This window comes from Myotis davidii, unplaced genomic scaffold (assembly GCF_000327345.1).
Source record: "Myotis davidii unplaced genomic scaffold, ASM32734v1 scaffold665, whole genome shotgun sequence".
Taxonomy (NCBI): domain Eukaryota; kingdom Metazoa; phylum Chordata; class Mammalia; order Chiroptera; family Vespertilionidae; genus Myotis; species Myotis davidii.
Genome location: NW_006296410.1, coordinates 373838 through 383878, shown reverse-complemented (window position 1 = coordinate 383878; position 10041 = coordinate 373838). Strand labels below are relative to the sequence as shown.

The 10041-nt window shown below is 63.7% G+C and overlaps 1 protein-coding gene across 1 annotated transcript in view; it reads right to left on the bottom strand.

The window, feature by feature from the left end:
* The window catches only part of GAK (cyclin G associated kinase), a 62906-nt gene that overhangs the window by 11175 nt on the left and 41690 nt on the right, over positions 1-10041 (bottom strand). Inside the window, exons 16-18 of the mRNA XM_015568927.1 lie at positions 1467-1661; positions 1053-1170; positions 761-840 (exon numbers count right to left, since the gene is read on the bottom strand). Coding sequence (XP_015424413.1) covers positions 761-840; positions 1053-1170; positions 1467-1661 — 393 coding nt within the window. The remainder of the gene's footprint in view (positions 1-760; positions 841-1052; positions 1171-1466; positions 1662-10041) is intronic.

The window sequence follows — 10041 nt, the reverse complement described above, 5'->3', positions numbered from 1 at the left end:
CGGGAGGAGGGAGCCAGGCGGGGCCACGCAGGGGAGCACATGGCCTCGGCACGTCAGCCCAGGCACCACCCAGGGGCCACCCATCCGGCCTCCCCAGCCCGTGGCCCAGGAGACTGGCCAGGCCGGGCCCACTGCTGACCCAGCGGGCCAGTGAGGGCACAATGAGGGCCTGTGAGCAGGGAGCGGCCGGCCCTGGGCTGCAGGGGGACAGGGCCCAGCCCACTACCCCGACATACTTGCTAGGAAACAGCGCTGACTGAGGCAGAACTGTAGCCTTTCTCGACGCCAGGCGGACCAAGACAGAGGGCAGCTGCCCAGCACGTGGTCCCAAGGCCCACCAACCCCTGGAAAGACCAGCCTGGACAGCTGGCGCTCACTGGGACGCCCTAAGGCCCACCTACAGCAGACACACCAGGGCCCCGCCCGCTCTCCAAGCCCCGCCTGCCCCTGCCCTCCTGTCCACGGGGCCTCCTGCTGGCTTTCTCCTCAGCGCTAGGGGCTCCTAGGGGTGCCCGCGAGGCACACAGCCAGGGAGCGGGGCAGCTGGTCCCAGGCAGCCCGACCCGAGACCCAGGCCGTGGCCGTGATCCTGCTCCTCGACCCCACAGGCTCCATGGAGCTGCTCAGGCACCTGGACTCATGTCCTGAGCTCCTTCCTGACCAAGTCGAGAGCCCACAGGCCCTGGACAGTGCGGGCACACCCTCTGGTGACCCCGCCTGTGCCCACCCTTGAGGCCCTCCCCGTGGGACGCCAACGCACTTGGCGAACTTCACGGTGGTGGCGTTCCGAGGCACGAACCCCGTGTGGAACTGGACCTGGAACATCTTCATGGACGCCATCTGCAGGGAGAGCACACCGGGAGCTGGGAGGGGCCGGGCCCCCCGTCACACCCCACGAGCCCGAGGGCCCTGTACAAGCTCCCGGTGCTGAGCCCTGGGCGTGGGGACCGCACCCTCTCCCACAGCGGCTCCTCGGGCTCTAGGATCCCACAGAGATGGCAGTGCCGACCTGGGGGGCCGGCAGGAAGGAGAGGCCCACGGAGCGCGCTCACCTTGGCCTGCAGCCTGCCTCCCAGGGTGGACCGCGCATGGTAGATGGCGATGAGCACGTCCCCTTGGACAGCCGTGCCCAGAGGGATGACCGCCTTGCCGTCCTCGATCCTGAAATCCCTGTGGGGAGGATGGGCGGGTCCCCGTGAGACAAAGCCAGGCCATGGGGCGGCACAGCAAGGCCTGGGACACAGCATGCCGGCCCAGCAGTCTCAGCTCCCTGGTTTTGCTGCGAACTACCCTGGGGGGACATTGCTCCAGGCAATACTTCCATGGAGCGTCTCAGCACGCCGTCGTGGGGAGCTTGCCGCCCAGCGGGGGCCTGTCTGCTCGCCTCGGGACCTGAGGCGGGGCTCCAGCCGCCAGGGTCCCCCCCATCCTCCCGACGGGCCCTCGTGGCCCTGGCTTGCGCTCACCGCATCCTGTCGTACTCCTGGGACGTGGTGGCCACGCGCTCGTCCCCGACATAGACCTCGCAGAAGGGCCGACAGCCACTCCTCTGCTTGTTGAACAGCGGCACGGGCGTCATGACGATGGCCCGCACCAGGATTGGCTTGCTGTGGGGCGTGATGGGCTCCTCCGCCACCATGTCACACATGTACTCGATGTACCTGGAGGAGACACAGCACATCACACACGTGCTACACACCAGGGCCCCGCCCGCTCTCCAAGTCTGCATGGCCACACACATCACACACATGCTCTGTGCACGGCCACATACCATGTCGCACACGTGCTCTGCATGGCCGCACACATCACACACATGCCCTGCATGGCTATACACATCACATGCATGCTGTGCACGGCCGCACACGTCACACATGCACACAACCCCTTAATAGGTTCTAGTTCCATCTCCCAAGCGTGATGCTGTAATTTTCACTCAGTTCAGAATGCTGTCACATGTCGTGGGTTATTAAGTCGACCGGTTAACTCTGAAACACTGAGGGGTTCCCCAGCCCTGTCACAACTTCTACCTGAATTCCCTTTAGCCCGTGACGTTTTGTAGTGTCCAGTCCAGTGATGGCGAACCTCTGAGCTCGGCGTGTCAGCGTTTTGAAAAACCCTAACTTCACTCTGGTGCCGTGTCACATATAGAAGTTTTTTTTGATATTTGCAACCACAGTAAAACAAAGACTTATATTTTTGACATCTATTTTATATATTTAAATGCCATTGAACAAAGAAAAATCAACCAAAAAAATGAGTTCGCGTGTCACCTCCGACAGCGTGTCACAGGTTCGCCATCGCTGCTCTAGTCTAACTTGGCTGTGGTTAAAGGGCCCGCGTGCGGCTGTTCTCGCTGAACACTGCGTTCCTGGGAAGGATGCGTCCCGCCGGGGAACATCCTGTGGGCATCAGGGAGACCCGCTGGGTGGGGCCGACTTCAGTGCCTGCGCTGTCTGTCCTTCTGGGAGGGTGGGTGCTGGCCCCACCGCCTGGGATCCTGGGAGGGCGTCTCTCCTGGCTCCGCTGTGTCTGCTCCGTGAGTCCTCGCACTCCGGCACGTCTCCACAGCGCCCCCTGCGGCTGGGCTCCTGCCGGGGGACCCCTCCTTCACTTGCTTCTAATCAGCAGGAGGGATGGGCAGTGCCTTCCGTGCAGTCACGCTCTCGCCAGCCCAGCGGACTTGTCTTGGGCTCTCACCAAACCCCAGCAGGAGGCCGATGCCGGGACCTCAGCCACAGGCAAACCCGAGAGCTGGGAAGCGGGTTGGGGCTCAGAGCGGAGTTCCTGGGAGCACCGCCCGCTCCGGACGGCAGGGCGGCCGGGCCCAGAACTGGGCGGGAGTCCAGGCGGCTGCGCCACGGCTGACCCTCAGACTCCCTCACTGACCGCAGCCCGGCCAGGCTCTGTCCCGAGTGCAGACGGCCCCGCGCTGGCCTGTGCATTCGTGTGTGTGTGCATTCGTGTGCATGTATGTGCGTGTGTGCATTCGTGTGCATGTATGTGCGTGGACCGTGTGCTTCCGGGTCAGCGACGAATGCCATGACGACGGGGGAGGGGTCACTGGCATCGAGCCTCCGAACCCCACGGCCGCAGTGCTGCTGGGGGGACTGCGTGAGCGCTGAGTGCACGCCGCCCCCCACAGAGCAACCACTAGAAGGAAACAAGTGTAACACGTGCCAAGAAGGGCGAGTGTGGAACCAAATAAAATACTCAGTTCAAACCACAAATGGCCGAAGAAGAGTGAAGATAAAGACCGGGACAAAGAGCAGAGCGCTGAGGGGGAAGCGGCAACAGATGGGGCAGATGCTGGCTCACCCTCCGGCCAGGGCTGGTTTGTCAGCTGCTCCGCCGGGTTCTCCTCCCTGGTCTTCTCTTGGCGGCTGAGCAGGCTCCAGCGCTCAGTGCTTCCCCCGCTGCCCCGGGTTCTCACGGGACCTTCTGCAATGGCTGCCTGCAGTTTCCGCTCACCTGAGCGTGGCTTCCACGGGGAGCACAGGCCAGCAGCTGGCCTTCTGTGTCGATCTGTGCTGCTCAATCCTGCTGGGTCCTGGGCACCTGAGGTTTGGTGCGTCATGACCTTGAGGAAGTTCCCGGCGCCTGGCTGGTCAGAGCTCCGTGACCCCACCCAGGAGGGTGTGGCGGGCGGCGTCCAGCACCTTCTGGGGTCCTCTCTTGCTGGCCCTTGGAGACCGACACGTGGGAGGTGGCCTTCACCGCGCCTGTGCGGCCAGGCCCAGCATCTCCAGGCCTCTCCCTCGCAGCCTCCCTGCCTCCCTGCCCTGCAGGTGCCGCCTTCCCTTCAGTGTCTGCAACACCATACTCAGCCGCAGCGAAGCTCCCGTCAGGCACCTCTAGGCACCTGCCTGTGCCCCTGGAGCCACACCCCAACCCATCTGTGAGCGTGCCTTGGGGACTTGAGGACGGACTCCCCAATCTCTGCGGTCTCCTGCTTCTGCACACGCGCTGACCACTGGCTGGCCCTCCTCTGGCCCCGGCTCACGTCCTTGGCTTCGACTGCGGACGGGCCCATTGCTCTGAGGACCAAGCGCTGTTCCCGAGTCTGAAGCGGGTCCCACTGCTTTTTAAGTAGCTCTGCACACACGCACGTCCCCGAGGAAGCAGCTGGGGTCGGGGGTCCCAGTGTCAGGCCACTCCCCACTAACAGCCCTCCTCCCGCTCTGCCCGATGGTGAGCGGCTGCTCACGGATCCCACGCGGCTCCGGACCCTCAGCACAGCTGGAATTCAGGAGCAAAAATGGCTCTCAGGCCCGCATGGCTCAGTGGCTGAGCGTCAACCCATGAACCAGGAAGTCACAGCTCTATTCCCGGTCGGGGCACATGCCCGGGTTGTGGGCTCCACCCCTAGCGGGTGCCTGCAGGAGGCAGCCGATGGGTGTTCTCTCATTGACGTTCCTCCCTCTCTCTCTCCCTCTCCCTCTCTCTCTAAAAAAATCAATAAAAACATTTTTTTAAAAAAGCCCCACGAATGTCCTATCATTCAATTCCCATAAGCAGACTTCGTTGTCACCTTCATTTTACACATGAGGAAACTGAGGGAGGAACCCTGAGTGCCCAAGATGAGACTTGAACCTAGATCTTTTGACCACAAGTTCAGGGCTCTTTGCTTTTCACCATACTGCTAGGTCTCCAATCCTGTAAAATTTTCTTGGAAAGGAAATTGTACCGATTTAGTGTCTAGAATGGAAGGAGGCTCCCTGTAAACCTTTTCATTTGTTTTCCACTTTTTATAGCTGATGCAGTTTACATGGAAGGCCATAAAATAGAATGATTAAGAGTAAGGACAGTGTGGCCACACCCCGTGACAGGCAGAGACCCCGCACCACCCATCTCCGAGCCGGCAGTCTCCATGCCCCATGATAGGCAGAGACCCCGCACCACCCATCTCTGAGCCGGCGGTCTCCACACCCCGTGACAGGCAGAGACCCCGCACCACCCATCTCCGAGCCGGCAGTCTCCATGCCCCATGATAGGCAGAGACCCCGCACCACCCATCTCTGAGCCGGCGGTCTCCACACCCCGTGACAGGCAGAGACCCCGCACCACCCATCTCCGAGCCGGCAGTCTCCATGCCCCATGATAGGCAGAGACCCCGCACCACCCATCTCTGAGCCGGCGGTCTCCACACCCCGTGACAGGCAGAGACCCCGCACCACCCATCTCCGAGCCGGCAGTCTCCATGCCCCATGATAGGCAGAGACCCCGCACCACCCATCTCTGAGCCGGCGGTCTCCACACCCCGTGACAGGCAGAGACCCCGCACCACCCATCTCCGAGCCGGCAGTCTCCATGCCCCATGATAGGCAGAGACCCCGCACCACCCATCTCTGAGCCGGCGGTCTCCACACCCCGTGACAGGCAGAGACCCCGCACCACCCATCTCCGAGCCGGCAGTCTCCATGCCCCATGATAGGCAGAGACCCCGCACCACCCATCTCTGAGCCGGCGGTCTCCACACCCCGTGACAGGCAGAGACCCCGCACCACCCATCTCCGAGCCGGCAGTCTCCATGCCCCATGATAGGCAGAGACCCCGCACCACCCATCTCTGAGCCGGCGGTCTCCACACCCCGTGACAGGCAGAGACCCCGCACCACCCATCTCCGAGCCGGCAGTCTCCATGCCCCATGATAGGCAGAGACCCCGCACCACCCATCTCTGAGCCGGCGGTCTCCACACCCCGTGACAGGCAGAGACCCCGCACCACCCATCTCCGAGCCGGCAGTCTCCATGCCCCATGATAGGCAGAGACCCCGCACCACCCATCTCTGAGCCGGCGGTCTCCACACCCCGTGACAGGCAGAGACCCCGCACCACCCATCTCCGAGCCGGCAGTCTCCATGCCCCATGATAGGCAGAGACCCCGCACCACCCATCTCTGAGCCGGCGGTCTCCACACCCCGTGACAGGCAGAGACCCCGCACCACCCATCTCCGAGCCGGCAGTCTCCATGCCCCATGATAGGCAGAGACCCCGCACCACCCATCTCTGAGCCGGCGGTCTCCACACCCCGTGACAGGCAGAGACCCCGCACCACCCATCTCCGAGCCGGCAGTCTCCATGCCCCATGATAGGCAGAGACCCCGCACCACCCATCTCTGAGCCGGCGGTCTCCACACCCCGTGACAGGCAGAGACCCCGCACCACCCATCTCCGAGCCGGCAGTCTCCATGCCCCATGATAGGCAGAGACCCCGCACCACCCATCTCTGAGCCGGCGGTCTCCACACCCCGTGACAGGCAGAGACCCCGCACCACCCATCTCCGAGCCGGCAGTCTCCATGCCCCATGATAGGCAGAGACCCCGCACCACCCATCTCTGAGCCGGCGGTCTCCACACCCCGTGACAGGCAGAGACCCCGCACCACCCATCTCCGAGCCGGCAGTCTCCATGCCCCATGATAGGCAGAGACCCCGCACCACCCATCTCTGAGCCGGCGGTCTCCACACCCCGTGACAGGCAGAGACCCCGCACCACCCATCTCCGAGCCGGCAGTCTCCATGCCCCATGATAGGCAGAGACCCCGCACCACCCATCTCTGAGCCGGCGGTCTCCACACCCCGTGACAGGCAGAGACCCCGCACCACCCATCTCCGAGCCGGCAGTCTCCATGCCCCATGATAGGCAGAGACCCCGCACCACCCATCTCTGAGCCGGCGGTCTCCACACCCCGTGACAGGCAGAGACCCCGCACCACCCATCTCCGAGCCGGCAGTCTCCATGCCCCATGATAGGCAGAGACCCCGCACCACCCATCTCTGAGCCGGCGGTCTCCACACCCCGTGACAGGCAGAGACCCCGCACCACCCATCTCCGAGCCGGCAGTCTCCATGCCCCATGATAGGCAGAGACCCCGCACCACCCATCTCTGAGCCGGCGGTCTCCACACCCCGTGACAGGCAGAGACCCCGCACCACCCATCTCCGAGCCGGCAGTCTCCATGCCCCATGATAGGCAGAGACCCCGCACCACCCATCTCTGAGCCGGCGGTCTCCACACCCCGTGACAGGCAGAGACCCCGCACCACCCATCTCCGAGCCGGCAGTCTCCATGCCCCATGATAGGCAGAGACCCCGCACCACCCATCTCTGAGCCGGCGGTCTCCACACCCCGTGACAGGCAGAGACCCCGCACCACCCATCTCCGAGCCGGCAGTCTCCATGCCCCATGATAGGCAGAGACCCCGCACCACCCATCTCTGAGCCGGCGGTCTCCACACCCCGTGACAGGCAGAGACCCCGCACCACCCATCTCCGAGCCGGCAGTCTCCATGCCCCATGATAGGCAGAGACCCCGCACCACCCATCTCTGAGCCGGCGGTCTCCACACCCCGTGACAGGCAGAGACCCCGCACCACCCATCTCCGAGCCGGCAGTCTCCATGCCCCATGATAGGCAGAGACCCCGCACCACCCATCTCTGAGCCGGCGGTCTCCACACCCCGTGACAGGCAGAGACCCCGCACCACCCATCTCCGAGCCGGCAGTCTCCATGCCCCATGATAGGCAGAGACCCCGCACCACCCATCTCTGAGCCGGCGGTCTCCACACCCCGTGACAGGCAGAGACCCCGCACCACCCATCTCCGAGCCGGCAGTCTCCATGCCCCATGATAGGCAGAGACCCCGCACCACCCATCTCTGAGCCGGCGGTCTCCACACCCCGTGACAGGCAGAGACCCCGCACCACCCATCTCCGAGCCGGCAGTCTCCATGCCCCATGATAGGCAGAGACCCCGCACCACCCATCTCTGAGCCGGCGGTCTCCACACCCCGTGACAGGCAGAGACCCCGCACCACCCATCTCCGAGCCGGCAGTCTCCATGCCCCATGATAGGCAGAGACCCCGCACCACCCATCTCTGAGCCGGCGGTCTCCACACCCCGTGACAGGCAGAGACCCCGCACCACCCATCTCCGAGCCGGCAGTCTCCATGCCCCATGATAGGCAGAGACCCCGCACCACCCATCTCTGAGCCGGCGGTCTCCACACCCCGTGACAGGCAGAGACCCCGCACCACCCATCTCCGAGCCGGCAGTCTCCATGCCCCATGATAGGCAGAGACCCCGCACCACCCATCTCTGAGCCGGCGGTCTCCACACCCCGTGACAGGCAGAGACCCCGCACCACCCATCTCCGAGCCGGCAGTCTCCATGCCCCATGATAGGCAGAGACCCCGCACCACCCATCTCTGAGCCGGCGGTCTCCACACCCCGTGACAGGCAGAGACCCCGCACCACCCATCTCCGAGCCGGCAGTCTCCATGCCCCATGATAGGCAGAGACCCCGCACCACCCATCTCTGAGCCGGCGGTCTCCACACCCCGTGACAGGCAGAGACCCCGCACCACCCATCTCCGAGCCGGCAGTCTCCATGCCCCATGATAGGCAGAGACCCCGCACCACCCATCTCTGAGCCGGCGGTCTCCACACCCCGTGACAGGCAGAGACCCCGCACCACCCATCTCCGAGCCGGCAGTCTCCATGCCCCATGATAGGCAGAGACCCCGCACCACCCATCTCTGAGCCGGCGGTCTCCACACCCCGTGACAGGCAGAGACCCCGCACCACCCATCTCCGAGCCGGCAGTCTCCATGCCCCATGATAGGCAGAGACCCCGCACCACCCATCTCTGAGCCGGCGGTCTCCACACCCCGTGACAGGCAGAGACCCCGCACCACCCATCTCCGAGCCGGCAGTCTCCATGCCCCATGATAGGCAGAGACCCCGCACCACCCATCTCTGAGCCGGCGGTCTCCACACCCCGTGACAGGCAGAGACCCCGCACCACCCATCTCCGAGCCGGCAGTCTCCATGCCCCATGATAGGCAGAGACCCCGCACCACCCATCTCTGAGCCGGCGGTCTCCACACCCCGTGACAGGCAGAGACCCCGCCCCACCCATCTCCGAGCCGGCAGTCTCCATGCCCCATGATAGGCAGAGACCCCGCACCACCCATCTCTGAGCCGGCGGTCTCCACACCCCGTGACAGGCAGAGATCCTGCACCACCCATCTCCGAGCCGGCGGTCTCCACGCCCCGTGACAGGCAGAGACCCCGCACCACCCATCTCTGAGCACCAGCAGTCATCAGCACAGCACCAGCGGACGCCTTCTCGAGGTTACTCAGCATGCCTGGGTAACTCCTCTGTACGCTATATAGTTTGAACATATTGTCTTTTTGTTACTTTAAGGAAATGTGGTAATTTGAGGAATAGAGAATTTTTAAGTTAGTGAAATTTATTAATCATTTCCTCCATCACATGGCCATTGCTCTGAGGACCAAGCGCTGTTCCCGAGTCTGAAGCGGGTCCCACTGCTTTTTAAGTAGCTCTGCACACACGCACGTCCCCGAGGAAGCAGCTGGGGTCGGGGGTCCCAGTGTCAGGCCACTCCCCACTAACAGCCCTCCTCCCGCTCTGCCCGATGGTGAGCGGCTGCTCACGGATCCCACGCGGCTCCGGACCCTCAGCACAGCTGGAATTCAGGAGCAAAAATGGCTCTCAGGCCCGCATGGCTCAGTGGCTGAGCGTCAACCCATGAACCAGGAAGTCACAGCTCTATTCCCGGTCGGGGCACATGCCCGGGTTGTGGGCTCCACCCCTAGCGGGTGCCTGCAGGAGGCAGCCGATGGGTGTTCTCTCATTGACGTTCCTCCCTCTCTCTCTCCCTCTCCCTCTCTCTCTAAAAAAATCAATAAAAACATTTTTTTAAAAGACTCAGGTCACATGTTGGAAGGGTCAGCAGTCCTTCTGCTTGGTGGCCTCGCCCACTTTCCCGCGACACAGGACACAGCTGGTGGCTGGCTCCCTGCATCCAGGACAGCCCTTACCCGCCCCGCCCCCTGTCCACACGCTGTGCCACATCCAGGGCAGAAGGAAGGGCCTGAACACCTTCCTTTCTTCCAGCATCACCCGCCCAAACAGACCCACGTGCACAGAGCTGGCAGCCAGAGTGCTGCCCGTCACCTCAGACACAGGCTTCAGGGGCACACGTGCTACAAGGGCTGATGCCCAGGCCCCGGCCCGA